The 21,860-nt window shown below is 44.3% G+C and overlaps 1 protein-coding gene across 11 annotated transcripts in view; it reads right to left on the reverse strand.

Annotated features, from left to right (window-relative positions):
• Positions 1-21,860, reverse strand: part of LOC118232083 (multiple PDZ domain protein) — a 57,104-nt gene that overhangs the window by 14,197 nt on the left and 21,047 nt on the right. For 2 of the 11 annotated variants that reach the window (XM_035426665.1, XM_035426664.1), the window contains exons 16-29: positions 21,559-21,726; positions 20,636-20,845; positions 18,843-19,004; positions 17,414-17,785; positions 16,080-16,194; positions 15,117-15,327; positions 13,218-13,259; positions 9,989-10,087; positions 8,674-8,769; positions 7,915-8,092; positions 4,653-4,763; positions 2,957-3,055; positions 1,645-1,707; positions 1,412-1,483 (exon numbers count right to left, since the gene is read on the reverse strand). In XM_035426665.1, coding sequence (XP_035282556.1) covers positions 1,412-1,483; positions 1,645-1,707; positions 2,957-3,055; positions 4,653-4,763; positions 7,915-8,092; positions 8,674-8,769; positions 9,989-10,087; positions 13,218-13,259; positions 15,117-15,327; positions 16,080-16,194; positions 17,414-17,785; positions 18,843-19,004; positions 20,636-20,845; positions 21,559-21,726 — 1,998 coding nt within the window. The remainder of the gene's footprint in view (positions 1-1,411; positions 1,484-1,644; positions 1,708-2,956; positions 3,056-4,652; positions 4,764-7,914; positions 8,093-8,673; positions 8,770-9,988; positions 10,088-13,217; positions 13,260-15,116; positions 15,328-16,079; positions 16,195-17,413; positions 17,786-18,842; positions 19,005-20,635; positions 20,846-21,558; positions 21,727-21,860) is intronic. The other 9 variants (XM_035426667.1, XM_035426666.1, XM_035426674.1 and 6 more) reach the window with 9 other exon arrangements.

Genomic DNA, 21,860 nt, shown 5'->3' on the forward strand with positions numbered 1-21,860 from the left:
TCACAAAAAGTGCTCAAAAATCCCTAGAAGTGAAACGCAAACATGTTCCACACAGCAGTTCCACAAGATGGGAAAATGTTAGGTTTGTACCAGACTGGTTTCATATATTCTGAGTTTGACGGCTTATTATTTTTAATAAAGACCAAGCCCTGGTCTTGTGAGAAGGAACACATCACAGAGAGTTCACGAATATGATGGTTCAGAGTAGATCAAAGGCTTTTACTGGCTAACAGAAATGTTCTTAGTCTTGATTTTAACATCAATACTGTGTAATCTGCACATTTTTACAAGCGGAAATAAATCACTTTAAGGCTCATGTGAAGCAAATATTATAAAATGAGAGAACTTACCTTTGTATTGTATTTCAATAAAATGTCTAATTAACTGAAGTCTGAATAATAGAAGGTATGATTGGTTGGGATTTTATTTCCTCTGAAAACTTATTTTGACTTTGCTATTCTATTCTATTCATTTGAACACAACCTGTAGTGAACAGACATGAAGCTAATCATAGTCATTTAGTGTTGATTGTTTCTATTATTTGAATAAATTCTGCAGACATTACACAGTTGACTCACTGCACTGATGACATCATTCCATACGCCACATTTAAAAGGACGGACAGGGGGACGAAGAGGGAGGGGTTAGGGCCACATGTATGCACGTATGGAAGCCATGAAATATATGGGGCTAGGGGTGGACGATAGCCTTTCAGCCAAAAAAAAATCTTATACACAATATGTACACAATATGTCAGGGAATTCTGAGTTAATATGGTTAATGAACAGTATAGCAGAATAGGAAAATTAAAAACAAATGTTTTAGCCTCTTTGTTTTAAAAAAACTCATCATGTTCAATTTGAGATTGGTTTTAGAGCTTCTCTAAGCTTATTAATAAGTCATTAGTTTGAATAACTAACAGTAATATTGGCCTTTTTCATCATAATCATTGGAGCCCACGCTAAAAGGATATGTACATACTAATATTAATTCATTTCATTCATAGCAATGCATTTATGCTGCCGATACCATAACACCATAGGTTCCATTGAAATGTTCAGGATGGATATCATACCATCACAAGGCCCAGTGACATCCTTAGCATTCCTAACTGCATAGAATACTAAGCAGTTCTACTTCAACAACCCTATCAGTACAGCTAATCAAGGCTTTTCAAAGCAAGCAGCGCTGGTTAGTATGTTAGCAATCAGACTTGTAGGTTTATAGGAAAAGTTTGAAGGACGACCTCCACTACAGTGTGAATGAATAGGCTAGTTACCATGTCTGACAAGCGTAGCGGTGAGGATCTAAAAGCGTGTTATCGCCGACCCCCATGAGGATGGTCACACGCGTGGCTGTACGCACATACATGGAAGGGTTAGGCTAGTATGACACACAGAGTCCCACAAACCTTAAACGGAGTAGGAGTAAAGGGGTTAGTTGGGGAGAGGCGGAGGAAAAGTCTACTGTGACTCTCAGCCCCCTACAGGAACAGAGAAAAATTTCATAACGTTTATAACTCACGAGGACACCACAACAAAGGTCAAAGGTCAGGATTACATATACACAGGCTTACATATACAGGTTTTATGCAATAACAGGCAAAGGGAATAAATAAATTATTCATAACTGAGGAATGCTAACCTTGGCACTGCTGTGCGTGGTTTTCAGGACCTCCTTTTCTTCGACGGCGTCGGCAGTTGATGACTGTTACCGGCATTTCGGTGCGAGAGACAGAGACTCGAACAGGTTAGACACCCGTCAAAAAGAGACGGAAGCACCTTATCACAGACGACCGGTACGTAGCGAGATCTACACTTGTACAAGGAGCACTTCAGTCTTTAACAAGTGGTAAGAGCGTATACGCAGGAAGGCTTATAATTGATCTAAAACTCATTTGGCCTAGCTTGCCGTGCCTTTACACCCTACAGGGTTCACGTATGTGTCATATTCATCGGTTTTAATGGTGATCAACAAAGATGGCCGAAATGGCCATCTGTGAAACGGCAGCTGCTTCTCTGTAATGGCGCCGCCTCTTATGTAGGAAACATCTGGTGGGATGGATTTTTCACCTCCCTTTTTTTTTTTTTTCGGAGCTGACTCCGAACGGGGAATAAAAAGGAGGCGGGGGGGCAGCGGAGGTTTCCGGCCGTACGGAGGAACGGTTGCCCTTGGCGAGGGGGTTGCTGGAGGTGAACAGGTGGTCAGCGCCGCGCCGCGAGAGCTAATCGCATCCCCAGCGCAGATGCGATGGGCGGGGTTTACTGAAAATTCCCAGACTGATGGGCTGTGGAACCACACAAACACTGACTATCTGTGAACATACAACCCTGCTTCTGAGACACAGTGCGGTAATTAAAAATAGTTTTACAGTGTGCTAATTGATGAGACTCAACTTTCGGTCTTGTTATAGGTAAGGTGGAGGTTAAAGTTTGGCTGAATGGTGCAGTAAGAGTTGTGTGCTTTACCAGAGTCAAAGACTCCCCTAGACTTCCCTGCAAGCGATCGACTATCGGTCCGCTGCTGGCAACAGCTGTTCGCACGACAAACGTTTTGCAAAAATCGATGCTCAGACACTCCGCTAGCAGCAGGATCGTTCACAACTGCTGTGTCCTCTCCTCACCTCCAGCACTGTAGTGCCTCTATGCCACAGTGCATCTCAACCATACAGCATTTTGACCACAGTGCATCTCAACCATACAGCATTTGGGCCACAGTGCATCTCAACCATACAGAATTTGGACCACAGTGCATCTCAACCATACAGAATTTGGACCGCAGTGCATCTGGACCACAGTGTCTCAATCGGACCGTAGTGGGCCTCGACCGTAGTGTCAATTTGGGAAACAGCCGCGCCGGCGGCGGACCGTTAGCGAACCGCTACGTGCTAGTTAGCCAGGAACGGGTGCAGGAGTGCAGGCGGGGGGTGGGGGAGGGGAGGGGGGTGCAGGCTAACCTGGAGAGGGGCGGGCAGTGAGCAGGCTGCAGTTTGATTAGTGCTGCGCAGGGCGGAGACCGCAAGAGGGTTTAGCTGCAGGAAGGGCAAGGGCGGCTTCTAGAAGCAACACACAATCACCAGTTTGGAAAAAAAAGAAGAGGCGGTTTAAGGCAGTTAAATGCAAATCTGTCTCAACAAATTCAATCAAAGAGGCCGTCCAGGGAAATGGAGCACTATGACCCACAGGTAACTGTAGACCTGGAACCAGTTAGTGCAGGTTCCAGATTTCCAATGTTATGTTTCATGTATCTCTGTTTGCGGATAATACGGGTAATGCTCGCCCATTTTAAGGGGGCAGCCGGAACTGGCTCCAGCCCCACACTGGCCTTGTTCCAAAACCACAGACATAAAGGGGGTTTGATGTCCTTCAGTGAACCCCGATGTTAATAATCCGAACGCGAGGCTCTCCACGCGGCACTGTCACGTGACTCGTCACTCTCGTAGCCAGAGACGGAGCGGAGCTCAGGAAAGACAATGCGCTTTGATCCTTTATATTTTATTCACGGGCAAGCTACGCGTAACGGATCTGCAGTCTTAAAAGCGCAAAGTGAATATTTATCAGAGCTAGGGAGGCCAGCTGGGTAGTCTGATTCAATTTGGGAGCAGGAATTGAAAATAACTCGCAGCAATTAAACGGGCCCGGCCGTTGTGGATGTGTCACTTTCCCTGGACGCCGCGTAATTGAATTTATCTACTTCCTTACATACGCGCCCGAGCGTGACTGCTAGGGGAGGATGTAAATGCTCGCTCTCCGGAAAGTTCCGAGCAGCCAGATAAGACTACGGTCTAAACGAGGCAGGCCAGACAGAAGAATGGATTACCTTGCGTGGCTGGTGCGGAAAGGACTTTAATGCGGTGACATATTTCTCAATGACGGGGGTAGGGGTGGGGCTACGAACGGAGTCGGGCTGGGGAGGAGACGGGACCATGGGCGGAGGGGGGTGGTGGTTAGTGAGGGGGGGGAGAAGAGATGGAGAGAATTTTAGTCTTGATGTGCGTGGAGGTTAAAGGGCGGTCATGCATGAGAAGAGGCTGAGCGTTATTATCATGTTCATGATGCTGAGCAAGCAAGCCTGAAACTGGGAGCGTCGCCATTGATGTGGGAGCACTGAGTGCCTCGATATTGGCCCTTTATCTCTGGAATTGCCTTATTAGTCCACAATCTGAAAGTTATTGTTGCTGCTTAATGTTGTTAACATCCCTAATTTGGAACTAAACATGCATTAGGCGGAAAAAAATGGTGTGCAACAGGACAAGGCTAATCGTTTTCGCTATATAAACAAAACCGGTTAACCTGATAGTAATCTTTATACAGCGAACAACAGCAGTGCATTAAGGGGTATAGCCACATTCTGTCAGCATGTTCCTGGCTATAGAAGATGCATGTAGATATACAAACACGGTATGTAGACGTACACAGACATAGTGTGCTCTGTGCCAAAATAATATGACTATGGCCATGGCTAGCTAGGTTTTAAAAATTATTTTCAAACGTGTTCAAAAATGTACTGTAGGAGGCTGAGGAAGGATGGGCATGTATTCCAGGGAACATGTGATGGTCAGCTTATCTGCATATTTTGGGGAAATGTGATCAGGCATAAACGGAGACAGCCTCCTGTCGGCACGGTGACGGCGGTGCTGATGACGGACTCACCCGGGTCCTGTGGGCGAGGCTCTGCACCAGGAACACCACGGGGTTTCCCGCCCGTCGGATTGCCTCCACTGCCTGCTCGTGGCTCGCATCCCGCAGGTCCGCCCCATCAACCTGCGCGACGGGCACGGTCGCCGAGGAAGAAACCACAAAATAACTGTTACATTACCTAATAACCATTACATTACAGAATAACTGTTACATTATATTACAGAATAATCATTACATTACATTACAGAATAACCATTACAGTACCTAATAACCATTACATTACAGAATAACCATTACAGGCACTTAGCAGACGCTCTTATGCAGAGCCACTTACACAACATTTCTTTTTTGTATCTACATTGCTTTTATTTATACAGCTGGATATATACTTAAGCAATGCAGGTTAACCACCTTGCACAAGGGTACAATCCAGGCATCGAACCTACAGCCTTTAGGTGACAAAATCAGTTCCTTACCCACTGTACAGCACTACCACCCACACTTAATAACCAGCGCTTGAGTTTCTAAAAAAAATATGTTTTATATTGCATTCCAATACCTTCTCACCTGCACGGAGGAATTATTCCAGCAAAATGTAACATTCGACATTTACAAGCAGTTATTTATGCACAACAGTACGCAAAAAAAGAAGAAGCACTCTATCATTTAAATAATGTAAGGCATGAATGACTGCGGAGGTGAATTTCTTTCTCGGTTGAAAGGTGTTTGTTTTGTTGGGAGACGGAAAATGGAACGAAATGCATTTCGGTTTAAAGTTTCGGAACCCGTGGCTCGAGGGGAGGGGGAGAAATTCAAGGTCAGCAACAATTTTACGTTCTCTTCTTTGAAGTACAATTTTGAAAAATGGATGAAAGACCCATGTGATCTCACAATTAGATTCATTACAATAATACAACGCCTGTTTTTCACATTTTAATGTAAACAGATATGTGCAATGGGAAAGTGTGTAAACAAGACGAGGAATAATGTCAAACTGTGAAAAGGGGAGAGGGAGGTGTTTTATCCTGGGCTTTGTTTACAGGGCTATAGCGTTTGGGGCTATGAGCTTGAGTCGGATGGATGGAGTGAAAGGGTGAAATGAGGACAGGTAAAAGAAGGCAGCTAGGACTGAATGAGTTAGCTGTACCGCAGGGTTTCTCGAACCCAATCCCAGGGACAAACACTGTGTTGTGCTGGTTTCCCTTTTCCTACCGTAATTGCAACCTCTGAATAGTAATGAGCCATTAACTGTTCTTAATTAGACCACCGAAGAATAATTTTCTCACTTAAGGTCTCGTTGTGTCGGAAATAACTATGTATGTCACGGAGAATAAATATTCTGCATTCACACCCCTGGCCCTTTAATCAGACAGATTAACTACCGCCTTAATTTGTGCTGTCTGATAAATAATTCCTTTGGAAAGAGGTCACATTTTTCAATTGATTCAATTGCCAGCTGACAGATGAAATAACCGGGGTCATACTGGCTGCAAGTGTGGTCACCCGGTAACTAAAACGGAGCTATTCGTAAATAAAAGTGAAAGCGCAAGACCATAGTACAACAACACGTTTTCTAACCTTAACCCTAACAGATTCTGGCTTCCCCGAGACCAAATTTGAAATCCAGCACTGTGCACACTCATAAACGTTAGTCCTGGGTTTAAACATTGTATCTTGTATATGTGGGGTGTTAAAACCAGTCTCCAAGGAGCTCGTTTGCATGCTTTTTTTTTTTTTAATCTAACCTTCTGCTGAATGCATTCATTAGCTCATTCATTTACGCCATTTGGCATTTTTTCGATTAAGTGATACATCACAGCTAAAGGCTGCACATGTGCCCCTGTACTAATTGCTAATTGGTCCAATTAAACAAGGGCAATGGGTTGGAACTAAAACCGGCTCAAGCTGGCGCCCAGAGGATTTGCGTTTGACACCGCGGCTCTGAAGCAGCGGACTGCACGCCACTCTGTTTCTCTTCGTCCGGTGCTCAAATACGACGGTAGTAAGGCGAAATAGAAATGCGAGTTCTCGGCAAACACATTCAGAAAGGAAACTGACAGCTCCAAGAGGTCAACACCAATGACTCTGTGCAGCTCGGTCATACGGGAGACAGGAAAACAATACCCGGCATATTTTTTCCAGCGGCATTGTTGTCACAGTGCCATCTGCTGGCAAGATAAATTCAAACTATGAAATAATTATCCTCTTAATATTTAGTTGTTATGCATGTTACAAAAAGACAAGGGCCTATTTAAAAAAAAAACACAATCATTCATTCAGTGGGAGTTAAGTTGTGCGAGATACGATAATGTCAGACCATGGGCCCTGTCCACACACTGGAAGAGTGACCTGGTATACGCTTTGAATAAATCGGATCCAAACGACCAAGATAATCACCAAACTCAAAATCAATCAGGATAAAATTAAAATCCTTAATATTGTGTCTTTTTAATGTATTGGTGCATATTACATTTTTTTTTACATTTTAGAAATAAACCACTAGAAGTTTACATCTCCAGCTGACATCGATCAATACTGGATAAACACTCATAATAAGTATGCATTTTAAAATAATCCATTGAATATAAAATATTTAGTACACAGTATATGAAGATGGCCAGGAACGACTGAAAATAAAGTTGGGAACATTTTGCCAGAGATTGCTATTTTCAGAGCGGTGCAAGCTGGGTATTACTCTGGGGGACATTTAATTGCAGTATTAAAGATAAGAGCCTGAATTCAATAAACATTTGTCCCTTTGACTTTGACAAAAAAAAGCAAGTCTGACTGTTTCTCCACAAACACAGTTTGAGGAGTTGATTTTGGCAGTGGAGGGGAAAAAAAACATTCAATAGCAAGCAAGTTTCATTTAACAGCAAGCCAAATTTAAGGATGGATATTGATAGAAGCCAGGCTAATGACTGTAATCACTGGTGTAGTTTACTGTGAATAGGCCTAGGCCCTGGGGTTAAACTGCCACTGAATATCAGCGCTAAGCAGACCGTCTCTATTTTTAAATCCCTTAGAAAAAAACTCATCCTTTCACACTCGCTGTTCATTCCCTGTAATTATTAGTTTTTGTGTTTTCCAGACTTTTTTTCTGTGACGTGTTTTACTTGTGTTCTTTCCATCGCTTACGTCATATTTTTTAAAATATATTTTATGCATGTTCCTTTTCTCATTTTAAGTGCTGTGAATGGATGGAAGAGAAGCACTCCAAAAGTAAAGTTATTATTATTATTATGATTATTATATTGGTTATATGGGACAGTACCTCCACGATCCTGTCCCCGGTCTTCAGTGTTCCGTTGTGACCGGCAGGGCTGTCCTCCAGGATGTGCTTGATGAAGATGCCCCTCATTACCTCTCCGTTGCTAAGGCGGCTGCCCATGCCACGCCCCCCGACGATGCTGATGCCCAGGGACTTCCCTGGCTCCCTGTACAGTTCCACTCTGTGGGGGGAGTGGGGGGGGGGTGAGTGAAGAAGTAAGAGTGTGCTCAGTCACACTTCTGCCCCTCCCCACTTTCCCCCAGCTGGCTTTATTTATGAAACATGAATCTAGGAACAAGGAGCAGACCTGAAATTCAGAGCATGGATCTTCTGCTAGGCCGTTCTAATGGACAGCTCTAGTGGACTGCTCTAGTGAGCCGCACTAGTGAGCTGCTCTTGTGGACAGCTCTTGTGAATGGCTCTAGTGAGCTGTTCTTGTGGACAGCTCTTGTTAATGGCTCTAGTGAGCTGTTCTTGTGGACAGCTCTTGTTAATGGCTCTAGTGAGCTGCTCTTGTGACTCGCCCTAGTGAACCTATCTAAGGAGCCACTCTAGTGAGCCACTCTAATGGCCGCAGTGAGCCGCTCTAGTGAGCCACTCTAGTGAGCTGCTCTTGAGGGTCCCTCTTGTGGGCCTCTCATGTGGGTCCCTCTTGTGGGCCGCTCTAGTGGGCCCCTGCAGTGGGCCGCTCTAATGGGCCGCTGTGAGCCGCGGTGGCCGCTCTGCCAGCCTTAACTGGGCTCCGGAGGGGGGCACACTCACTTCCTGGGCAGGTTCCAGTTGTTGTAGGCGGCGCTCTGGAGCTCGCTCTCCTCCCCCTCTCCGTCCTCCCGCTCCGGAAGCTCCGGGATCTCTCCGCTATTAACGGGGAAAGCAGAAAAAAAAAACACACACCGGAACTTCTGTTACAACCCCTCGCCGAGCAGCGTCCCAGCACGGCCGCGGAATCGGCCCAAAACGACCTTCCGTCGACTACATTAAACCGCCCCGCCGCTCGCCGCGCCCCAGCCGGGCTCCGCCGCCGAACGCCCGGCCGGGAACATAACAACCTTTTAGGTTTCTGATTGCAGCCGAGGGAGCTTCACCTTGAAATCAATCTGGAGACAGACGGACGCTCGGAGGACCGCGCTCGACCCGCTGCGCTCAGCCGCGAGCCGAACCGCTCAGCCGCGCCTCTCCCTCGCCTCGAAAGACAAACAGACGCGGCGCGAGGCTCCTCATCGATTTCAGAAATTCGACTTTCAGGAAAAGAGTAAAAGAGCGATAATGTTGCAATGACGCTCGACCTGCTGTAAGGACGTTTAGAGAGAGGCTGCTTCACATTCTGATTCTATGAGTCTAGGCCTTTCCTGTGCTTTAAAGGGGAAATAAGACTGATATGAAAGCAATACTTAGCTTTATTCATTATGATTTTTTTTTTTTGACTAGGACATTACAGCCTACTATATATGACTCGTGTGAACATATAGCATTTACGTATATGCTGAATACTGAATACGGCTGTAACACTGAAGAAGCAAAGACAAAAAAATGAAAATTTCACACGCATGGTATGAACCGGAATAGAATTCATAAAATGGTACCGATACTGACTAAAAACTAATATAAAAAATAAACACAAAAGTTTCAACTGGAACGTGCTGTGGATCTCAAAACACACATCCATTAAGGATGAAAGACTTTCGAATTTAAAAGATTTACCTGATCTATCACCTATCATTTCGTAAATAAAAGCACTGAAAAGGTGAGCAAACACGTAACTGCCAAGCATGAGATGCCTGCTCCACACTGCCAAGCCCCAGAGCTTAGCTTATTTAAATGGTTTATGCCAGCAATTGGTTCCCTCAAACCATCTGAGCAGCAAAAATGATGCCCTGTTCAAGCATATATTTAATTGAGCTCTAATGACTTCATCCATTTTTTAAAGTTGCGACTACTCAATTCATTGAGCCAGACTGCCATTTAGGTTGTACAGCGCATGCTTGATCACGTATTTAACTTGACAGCACGTATTTGACACTCTAAGCTAAACTGTGATGAACTTTTTTTTTTCCCCAGTGGATCTGGGTGTGTTCACCTTGGAGGTGGAGGTGCATCGGGGGTGAAGACGTCCTCATTCTGGCATCCTGTGCTGAGCCTGTACTCCTCCAGATATTCCGCCGGGACGTACGTGATGCTGGAACAGAGGGATGGGGAACTCAGCCACCATAGAGACCCCACTGGACGACAGACACCCCACCACCCCAGGATTAGACCGCTCACACAGGTCAATAAACACACACACACCCAGAACACGCATTTGTGAGATCACAAAAAATAAGTCATCGTCATCTTTTGTGTACAGAGTACTTGTTAATGAATGCATTCACACCTGTTCACATGCATGAACGAAAATGATACTTCACAAAAATGTCTGTGAAATTTTGATACAGAAACAATTCTCTAATTTCTTCATCCAAATTTCAGTGATGAATTCATGCATGGATTCATCCTACCAGTGGCTACACTGGCTTTTCAGAAAGCACAATGCGGCAGGGAATTAGCTTATCAACCCAAGCGCTGTGAAAATATAAATTTTACTTTAGTATAGGTGGGGAAAAATATTATGAAGGAAATATCATCTGAAAACAGCCAGAGAAAGTCCGCCTTGATTTTATTTGAATAATATATACATATCTTTTTCAATGGCTTGATTTTGACAACAACTTGCACATTGTCATCGATCTTATTTCCATTCTGCAGACTGTCTAGACTCTCTCTTTAATCATATTTTAGTGAGAGGATCAAGACTGTGGAAGACAATTTATGCAATAATATTTTCTTTTTCAAAAAATTTATTTTGCTGCCCAAGGTGAGTCAAGGATGAATTATTCATAAATATTTCCATATCACCATAAATAAACATGCTTTAAGGATGTTCATAAACCTCTGCATTTATTTATTAATCAGGATTTACACAAAATATACATATTTTCCTGAGCTATTTACGACAATGGAAGAGTACTCCAATCAGACATATTGTATGCTTATTTAAGAAAGTATAACATAAATATGCATATATACAGTCAGCTCCACAATGTTTGGGACAGATACATATTTTTTCTTGATTTGGCTCAGCACTATATTTGAAATCAACAATTCCTATGCGGTTAAAGTGCACATTAAGGCTGAGAAGGTCAACTTCATACATTCTGGTTTCACCACAAAGAAATTACAGCACCTACATTTATACATAGTCCCCCCCCATTTTAGGGTACTATGTTTGGGGCAAATGGCTTCACAGGTGTTTCTGATTAGTCAGGTATATTCAATTGGTTCCTTAGTGCATGAACAAGAGCTTTCAGTATTCAATCTTGACTGTAGGCTTACGATTGCTTATGAAATCTGTTATCGGCGTTTGTTGACATGAGGACCAGCTTTGTGCCAGTGAAAGTCAAGGAAGCCATTATGAGGCTGAGAAATAAGAAAATTATTAGAGACATTTCCCCCCAAACATTATGAAGCTAACTGTATACATATGCATATATTATTTTTTTTACAATGTAAATATTATATACATTAGAGGTGGCCAACCCAGGTCCTGGAGAGCCACAGGGTCTCCTGGTTTTTGTTTTCACCTTAAAAACAACAAGCACCCAAGAAACTGGGTAAGGGGGGTTAACCGTGTAATCAACCACTTGAATTGATCAACTAAGTGCTGGTTAACAACAAAAACCCGCAGACCCAGTGGCAATTCAGCACCCCGTGGCTATTGGCCACCTCTGACACGCACAGCCCCGAGTGGGCAGCAGTTTTGGTTGGATGAATTCAATGTTCCAAAAAGCAAGGAGCAGAATTCTACAGCACACCAACACACTGGAATGAAGATGACAAGAGTCGATGGAAGTGACACGATGCACATTTACTGCATGCACACGCTGGGGAATGGCATATGAGACTGCCCCTTCTACAGCATGTCAGGTACCCCTGCTCTGAGGCCAGAGCAAATGCGAAAGTGAATTAGTGAGTGATGGGTGACTTTGCCAGACGCATAAGGTGTAAATCACACAACGGAAATGGGCCTTGGAAGCCTTCAAAAACACACAACAACAAAAATAAAAGAGTTAATGGGAAACAGGGACTCTGGTTAGTGGTGTTGGGGGCGTCTGGGGTGAGGTTTATCCAGATAGTGAGTGGATTTTTCCAGAACAGCTGTCGCCTGAGAAAATCTGAAATGTGAAACACTAGTGATGTTCTAGACACTAAACAAAAGTTACACAAAAATATATGCAAAACTAATGTTTAAATGTAGAGTACAAGAATGTATGAATCAAAAATTCATGCTGCTGAACCCTCAACCAAGTGATTTTCTGACACATTTTCTAACACTAATATTTAGGTAAGATTAATTTAATTAAAACAGAATCAAATAGCCTGGTTCTTTTTCCTGCTACCTCTGACCCTTCAGTGACATCAGCTTAAACTTCAATTCGAGCTTTTGTTTAATACTTTATTGTATGGCAGCTGAAGTACACCAAAATAGCATTTTGAGCCTGCAACCGCACAAACAGAATCCAACAAACAGTAGAATAACTGCATTTTTTTTTTCCTGTTCAAATTTTGGTCTTGGTTCCTTGATTGCTTCCGAGTTTTGACGAATGCCGAATCACCAGCAGCGACAATCAGTCGCCGCCTTGAAAGGCGAGACTGGAAAAGGGTCGATTGCTTTCGAGAGGCAACAATTGCGTTCAAGAGGCACATTAGAGCCTGTGTTGTCAAAAAAAAACAAAAAAAAAAAAACATAATCTCTCCAGTTGCGGTTCCCTGTACATTGTGTGGTGTTCCCTTAAAAATTAAATATACTTCAATATATTGCAAATATAAGGACTTAAATATATAGATATGTGCTTGATATATTTAATAGCAGTGTATTTCATATGACAGTAATTAAAAATTGCAATAATTTTTATGTTTGGCCATACATTGCAAAGTGTTGCAATATCTCAATGTTAAATTTTATTTACATATATATTTTATTATATATATATATATATATGTATATATATATATATATATGTAATATAAAATATATTTTATTTACATGTATTTTTAGTATATTTCATTTTCCTAAGGGTTGGTTTGGAGTCATCTGGATAAAGCTCCTAGGGCCAGACTGGTTCCCCATGCCTTTATGCACAAACAGTACTCATACAGATGACATCACAACGACCTGGCTCAGAGTGAGGAGAAGAGAAGGAGGGGGAAGGGGGCAGTGGGCACACCGTTAGCTTGGGCAGTTAGCCCGTTAGCCCGTTAGCCATACTCACACATAATAGGGGCACTGATCGTCCTCTGGCACGCAAGAAGATCTACACAATACAATACAGTACAATAAGCTTGTATAAAATGCTCTTCATGTATACATCCCAGAGCGCACAATTACAGTTAAACTTAAAAGTCATCTAAAAGTCCAAACCAACATAAATAAGCACTGTTAAGTCTTAACATGTGATTTTTAAAAGCTCTTCCCCCAACTGTTTTTAAACGATTGTGAGGAATCACCAAGAAGTCAGTCGTTGAGTGTGACTGGGAACACGAGGTTCAATCACATCCTACGAGTATGACGGTCCAAGGCAAGTAAGTGCTTTACAGGAAGTAAGCAGCGCTTTATATTTAATCCTGGACTTAACAGGGGAGCCAATGCAGCGTAGAAATTTAGAGCGTGAAAAGAGCTCTGATACACAGCAGCTGTAGACAGCACTCTGAGACAGACACGACAGCCCGGTATTTCAGTTCAGAAAGAAGCGTTATGGCTTAGCAGGACTAGAGGAAGGTGAGGTCAACTACGGTTCACCACCAGGCCAATCCCAAATGTACAGTAAAGCTGAAAACATAATTTTGATAGGTATAACCAAAGATTTTTTTTATCCATTCCACAGACAAACAAAAGAACAACAGTGCCCCCTGCTCAGTTTGGAGAGGCAATCACAAAACAGGCAGGGGCCTAAGCCCAGACTAGTCGATGGCAGCAGCTCACTATGGTGGATACTCCACAGGGAGAGTGCTTTTAAGGTAACCAGGGTGACATGGGAATAAACTTTTTTTTCTCTAAATTGTTTCATGCCTCTAGCAACTCTCTTTTGCAAAAGATGAACACAAAAAAGGTACTTAAATTAACATGTCGGTAATTTAATGAACAGGAAATTCTTATCAGACAGCCTAGTACTTTTAGCTTCATTATGTGACCCTTTAGTGACATCAGCATAAACTTAAATTTGAGTTTGATGATACACAATCAAAAAAACATGCACCGTTTAAAACATGTCAGTTTAGAAGGGTATTGAAAAATACGTTTTGATAAACTTAAAGGGGTCTTCATTCTGTAACATATTGTACATTATGATGCTGCTACAGTAGGAATTCAACTTGAATGACTACCCCATCATGTACTATGTCAAGAGATAATACTCTGAACGCTCCGATTGTTGTATGCTTAATAAAACACTAGATTGAGGCACATAAGTCATGTAGGTTTTAGTCTACCTTGGTTCCACAGAAAAAAAGCAGACCTCAAGGAATTTTGCTCACAGTATTCAACTGAAACTGATGAACTCCCTGCTTTTCAAATCATCATTGCATCTGTCCATAAATTGTGTCAATATAATCTACCTCCAGTGCCTGGTAAGCATCCAAATTCAAAATGGCTTTGTGTCAAAGTAAACGGCCATGAACCGCATGGATTCAGTTCATGCAGCTCTCTTCATTCACGTTATTCTATCAGTGAGAAAAAACCACTAATGAGTGGGATTCTGAATAAGCTGCACCCTTATTGTATCACACGGAAAACCACTGTTCTCAAGGAGAGACCACATCCAGTGGTTAAAAAAAACCTTTCTGTATCCTCTGTAGCAGCCTCATTTGACAGGTTCAACTGGTCCAACAGTCAGTCTAAATATGCGGTAAACTATTAAATAATAATATTAAATAACACAAAAAATGGCAAAGAAATAAAAAAAAACTGGATCTATGCCTACTACAATTTCCCTATTGAGTGGACTTTAAATGCGTGCTGATAAGTTGTGCTAATATTGGCAGTTATACCTAAATCATACGGCTGTACAGTGCATATTGGATACAGTATTAACTCCTGTGTACAGTATGAGCTTATGACTCTTTTATAAATGGGGACCTTGGGCCCCTGTCCAAACGCCGGCCCCTGTGCTTACCTGATGTCTGGCCCAACGAGAGAGTGCCTCCTGAGCATGGCCCGGGCCTGGGCGTTGGTCAGGTGAGTGGTGGGCTCGCCGTTGACAGCCAAAATGCAGTCGCCCACGCCCAGGCGCCCGTCGCGGCTGATGGACCCGCCGTGGATGATGCTGCGGATCAGCATCCCCGAGCCGTCCTTTATGGCGCTCACGGTCATCCCTGCCGAACACACTGCAGAGTTTACACTGGGCTTCAGAACTGTACTGGGCCTCAGAAACACACTGGAACCAGAACTATACTGGGCTTCAGAAACACACTGGAACCAGAACGATACTGGGCTTCAGAAACACACTGAGCTTCACAAACAAACTGGGCTTCAGAAACACACCAGCTTCAGAAACACCCTGAGCTTCAGAACTATACTGGGCTTCAGAACTATACTGGAATTCAGAACTATACTGAGCTTCAGAACTATACTGGGCTTCAGAAACACACTGAGCTTCAGAACTATACTGGACTTCGTAAACACCCTGTGCTTGTCCATCACAGCTGTTGTACATAATCATTTATTACCTATTAGTTATTTGACGGTGCAATTTTCAGAATGAAATAATGAGGTTGGGAGACAATGTCTTTTATTAGCTAATATATCTACTTGATTGCTAGGAAAACATTTTCCAACAATGTTAAACAAAATGAGGTTCTAAGGAAAATGATGGTAGAAACATAAAAAAGTGATGTGTGCGTATGCGTTCTGAAAATGACAGGAACAGGATGTTTCAGTAAATTTACTACACCCCTGAAAGCATTAAAAATGTAAACATACATTTTAAACAAAAATATATTCAATAGTTATTGTAAGTGATTCATAGTTATGAAATGATCATAAACAACTGCAGAAGCTTGCGAGGAATCAGAACTACTGTCTTTGTGTTCTTGTATTAACATACGGAGAAGAACTCCAAAGAAAAGCAATAACTTACCGAGACTGGAGTTGCCCTTGACAACTGTAATTGTCCTTTCAAAGGTGCTTCCTGCGGCGGCCTGTTGTTTATCTGCCCCCTCCATGGGGTTGGATTCCGCGCATAGCTCTTCTTCCTAAGCACACCATGGAGGATCCTACTGTTACTGATAAACAACGCTACAGGGAGCGTTATCAACAGCACATTACTCAGTGATGATAATGTTCCCCAAATCATATTCATGCGCATTCAATCCCGATCTAGGTCAAATACTGACTCAAAAATAATTGAGTTCTACACATGCCTGTGAAAGCTTGAAACTCTCTTGCAGATTGAAAAATGTGTTAGTAACCAAAATGCACCGTCATGTGAAAGAAGACTCCTGTTCTGGGTATCAGTGAGAACAGATAAGACTCAGTCATCAGCAGGAATCTTACTGGTCTCTCAAGGACAAAGCATTTCATTATTTGACGCAAGGTCTGATTAAAATTACACACTAAAACACAACAGCATATTATTGAAGACAAAACGGGAGACCAGATGCTAGTCCAAACGCTAGACTGGAAAGGACAGAGGATGCATGCACAGATCACGTTCCTGCCTGCTATTCATGCAACTACGAACTACCATGCACACCTTAATATGGTTAAGGGTTTTCCACGATGGGCAAGGGGTGAGGGGACTGGATAGGTTATGGAATTCAGACACAAGTGCTGCTCTACAATTCCAGCAATGGGTTATGATTTCCCTATCTTTACAAAGTTTTGTCTCCGTCGTCTGATTGCACAAACCATAATAATACATGTTATTCATGAAGCTCGCGTCGTATACCCAAAGCACTGAACAGAGTTAAAGGTGCAACAAGGGTAGATAAGATAATTTCTGAAAAGTCAGTGTAGCTGAAAATAATTCTTTCCCCCTTAATAATTCGGCTACAGTACCCAATTTAAAGCACGTCTCAAGAGATCTGATATGCAGCGTATCATTTGAATACGCATCTTAATTTCCCATGACTTTTTCTCCAAGACAAACGGAACCTAGAGAGAACTTCTTTTTGGCTGGGAGGCGTGATTAGTTAAGATTTCACAAGGAATCCATTGATTTGGGTAAGCTAATGATACACCACAGATCCATGGCTCAGGTTTTCCCCAGCCTTGTGGGAGCTGATCATTAAGAGCGATGCCTCTGTAGCAGACACTTCACGCGCCAAACCTCTGGAACCTCTTCGCGAGCACAATAGGTTTCCAATCAATTTTAAATTGGCGTGAGCGCGACGCTTGCACAATGACCGCAGTGGGCGGCAGATTAAGCTGTTAGGGAAAGACAGATCTCTATGAGGGGGGGGGGCTTATTACCTTCACAAAGCCTTCATGGACTGGTGGGTTAATGCAGAGCTCCTCTGTGCTCGTCCCTGGGGAGTCACCCCCTCTGAGATGGAGCGTAATGTCAGGGAAGGCCTCGATGGCCAAGGCAGTCTCTGCAGACTCCCGCTCCTCATTATGACCACTGGGGGGCGCCACCTCCGGCGCGGAGCGCTGCTCGGGCTCCGCTAGCTCGAAGCCGTGCCGGAGCGGCGCTTCGCCGAGCGACGGGGGAGGGGCCGCGGAACCCCAGGGCCGGGAGAAAACTATGGGCTTCTCTTCCGGGGAAAAGGGTTCAGCTTCGTCAGCGAATCCAGCCAGCGGCGCCGGGAAGGAGGCCTCCGCAAACAGGTCCTCCTGAGCCGCCTGCCAGACAAAACAAACCGTATTGCACCGCAGGGTTACGCTCCATTAGAATTACAATTATCCCAACCGACAATTAATTCATTGCATTGGCCTCCGCCTGCTCCCAGTAACGGGCCCTCTCATTGGCCGCGGCCGTCCGCCGGGGAATAGTCGTAAACTTAATTGATCCTGTTTTAGAGCGCGTGGTGGTTCAAAACCACAATATAGCTCCGTCTCCACGGACGCGATGCAGTGGAGCCCGCTCCCCGTGACTATGAATCACCGGGCAGATTCCACCGCAGCATCCTGAAGGTAACAATAAAAGAGAATAAAGAAAGAAAATAAAAAATCTGCGGCTGCGGGATTTGCCACAGTAAATCTCGAATATTACAGACTGCAAGCAGGGCCCGCTGGAGGGGAATAGCGCGCAGTAAAGATTCCTCCCCCTCGGAAGAGATTTGCAGCTTTTAAGAGATTCTCTGTTGCCTTCTTCGCCTCTCGCAGGCCGGGAGTTTGTAACTCTCCCGGAATGTTCCTGAAGCTCATCAGTCGTCGAACGGCTCTGCCTCTCGTCAGAATTTGGCTTTGAAGCCGAATGGGAGTGGGGAGATACGATCTCGGAACGTAGCGTACGTCACCCCGCCGCCGACTGCATTTCTGAAGGTGAGACTCATCCGCACGGACGCTGCGACAGTCCGCAGACCCCACTCGTTCGCACACAGGCCACGGGAATTCTGGGATTGCGAGATAACCACGATAAAATGGGACAGATACGGGGGGGGGAGGGAGCTAAAAACGTTCATTTCGTCAACTTTTTCAGCCGACAGCTCGTTCGAACCATCAGAAACATGCATTTAGTATTTTTAGTAATAGTAACACTAAACATGATAATATATACATACGCATTAAATGTAAGCTGCGATTTCACACCTCATCTCTAAGTGGTGGCGCATTTCTTTACAGTGAACTGACGCGGTCGTATTTTTTCAAGCGTGCATTTCGACAGACGCGCGGTGACTCCGCGGGTTTCGGCGCTCTGCGATTGGTGCGCGGCGCTCGCCGCCGACGGGCTGTCTACCTCCGGCGTCGACGCCAGCGCGGACATCTGGAAGCGCAGATCGGCGCTGTGGGCGCTGCCGTGGAGACCGAGCAGGGACGCGTGGAAGGTGTCGTCCGCATCTCCGGAGAACCGCCGATCAAACGTCCTCTCGTCCGTCAGCTCCGCTTCGACGGAGTCGATCTGAGCAAACAGGAAGTGGGGGGGGGGGGGGGGGGGGGGGTGAATAAAAGAAGCAGAGGAGGAGAGAGAAAACGCAGTTCAAAGACACCCGCCGCGATTGGCGGGCGAGGAGCGTGAAGCGCAAAAACAACAGCTGTGGTCAAAGAGGAGGAGGAGGAGGAGGAACTCGCGTGTAAAAAAAAAAAAAAGATCACGTTCTTCTTATTCGGGCGCTACGTCTGATGCGCGTGGCCTTTTAACCTGTGCGTTAAAACGTGGGTTTGAAAACAGGAGACGAGCTCAGCTGTTCCAGCGCTTTGAGTTCCGACAGAGAGCCCACGCCGCCCCAACAGGCGCTGGCCCAGATTGAGTCAACATCTGTCCACTGACTTTCACTTACAAACTCATGGAAGTTTCAGGTTTTTTTTTTTTAAAGTCGAAAACACAGTCGATGTTAACCACTTCTGAGCCGTTTGCCAAACTGTGTTTTGGCAGACAAAAAACTGGTCAGAATTCAACGACTCTCAACCCAGTTTTCCACCCCTCTAGATGTCTACATTCAGCCTACATTTGGACTTGTTCTCACTGAGGCTGTGGCTTTATTATGTGGGAGTTGTGTGTTAGCAGCGTATGCCTTTGTGAAAGTCTTATTTGCTTTAGCACTGAGCAAGGCCTGATACAAATCCCTGATTTCTGATTTCCTCGCCTATGATTTTGATGAGATGAATTGATTGCAAAGGCGTTGACAGTAATTTAAAAAAAAAACTTTTTGTGAGAGATGTTTTGATTTTTTCTTCGATTGAATTGATTTTCTTCGGTTGATTGGGAGAAATGCGCAAAGATCAGAGCACAAAAAAACGCTAAATGCAGACTGGACCCAAGCACAAAAGAGCTGAAGCCGTTTTCACCAGGGGAGACACACAGAAACTTCTAGAAGGACAAAACCCAACCGGCAGCAACGACTGTATACTTGACACCCCATCATCAAGGCTCAGAGTAAATGTCTGTCAAAAAATCTATTTCAAAGGACAGAAAATACCAAATGATTTTTTTTTAACTATACAGAGAGAATTACACCACCAGGGAGAGGGCACTGTAATGCATCTCTCTACAAACATAAAAGCGCTGCCTTTTGAAGATGTTGAGCAAAGTGCCTGAAAAAAAAGAATAGAAAGCAATTTCAATCAAAGGAAGCACAGCTGCTGCTGCCAATGTCTGAGATGTTAGCTTATGATTTTAACACTGTACACGATTTTCTCAGCATTAAAAAGTAAAACTAGCCACAAAAGGACACTTCAAAAATGGTTACCGCACCAGTCTCTCAGGTACAAACATACACACATGCGCGCGCACACACACACACGCAAACATACGCACACATGAACCGCACATACACACACTATCTCTCTGTCGCTCTCTCTCATAGACAAATGTACAAACATACACACATACACGCATGCACAGACACACAATCAAATGCACGCACACACAAACACACACACTCGCACACATGAATGCACACACACACATGCACACTCGCGTACAAACGCATGCACACACAAACGTGCACCCACACACGCACATACACGCACACACACGCACACACACCCCCACGTCTCGTTTTGCATCACAGAGCAGACCGGGGTCCTTACAGGCAGTGGCTTGGCCACCCCGATCCGGACGGTCCCCATAGCCGCCCCTTTCAGCGCCTGCACGGCGTCCTCCAGGCTGGCGTTCTCCAGGTCCGTGTCGTTGACGAACATCAGCCGGTCGCCGGGCAGGAGGCGGCCGTCCAGCTCCGCCACGCCGTCGGGCACCAGCGAGCGGATGACGATCACCGTTTTGGCGGGATCCACGGGGTCCTGTCAGAGGTCACACAAGGTGCAGCGCTCACAACGCCGCTGGGCTAGTTTTTATATTGTACATACTCTACATTCAATAATATGAAGTTGTGTGAAGAATACGACTGTTGTTTACTGGTCAGAGACGGGTTCAACTCCATTTCAATTCAATCAACTCAAGAAGCTGAACTGAAATCCAGTTAATTAACTGCATAGTATTCATAGAACTTCAGGACATTTTCATGACATTTCATAATTCATGACATTACATTCCAATCATGAATTAAATTGCAGTTAGTTTCTTCCTTTACAGGCGAGTGAAATGTGATTTATTCCAAAACTTCTGAATGTTCTGTAAATGTATTGCTAAACATCAATAAATAAAAACAGAAAACAATAATACTAATTATTATTATTATTGTAATTTCGCTGTACAAAAAAGTAACCAAGACACGTTAAAACTTGAAAATGACGCGGTCACATTGCCCATAAAGTGACTGTGCGGCTCTAAATCCAAGGCTGTATTTTAAATAGAAACGTGGCCTCATTTGATTGTGCTTTCAGAGATATATAGCCTAGAAAACGGGCGTTCATGACTGCACTTTACTGCAGAGGATGCTGGGTAATCACAGGTACAGTCCCCATAAATCAGCCATTTTAAAACCTCCAGTTAAAAACCACTTCATAGTTAAACGCAATGCATAAGCCTCCCGCTCAGACGAACTCGCACGTACCTGATAGTCTAAAATACTGAACCCCAGGCCGCAGTCTCCCTTTTCCAGATCGATGTCTTGAATCTCCGTCTCCCACATGGCCAGAGTGGACCCTAGCGTCTCGTCTGTCGCGTTGGCCTTCGCGGCGTCGTCCGTTTCCGCGGAAACGACGAATCCGTCATGGCCCCCCTGTATCTCGGGGAAAAAATGGTTATGCTTAGAGACCGCACCGAAATCCCAGCGCTCTTCGACCGCTAAAAGAAATATTAAGCGCCTGCCTCTTGCCCTTTTTTCCCTCGTCGGCCGTTTACCGAGCTGACGGC

This window comes from Anguilla anguilla, chromosome 7 (assembly GCF_013347855.1).
Source record: "Anguilla anguilla isolate fAngAng1 chromosome 7, fAngAng1.pri, whole genome shotgun sequence".
NCBI lineage: Eukaryota > Metazoa > Chordata > Actinopteri > Anguilliformes > Anguillidae > Anguilla > Anguilla anguilla.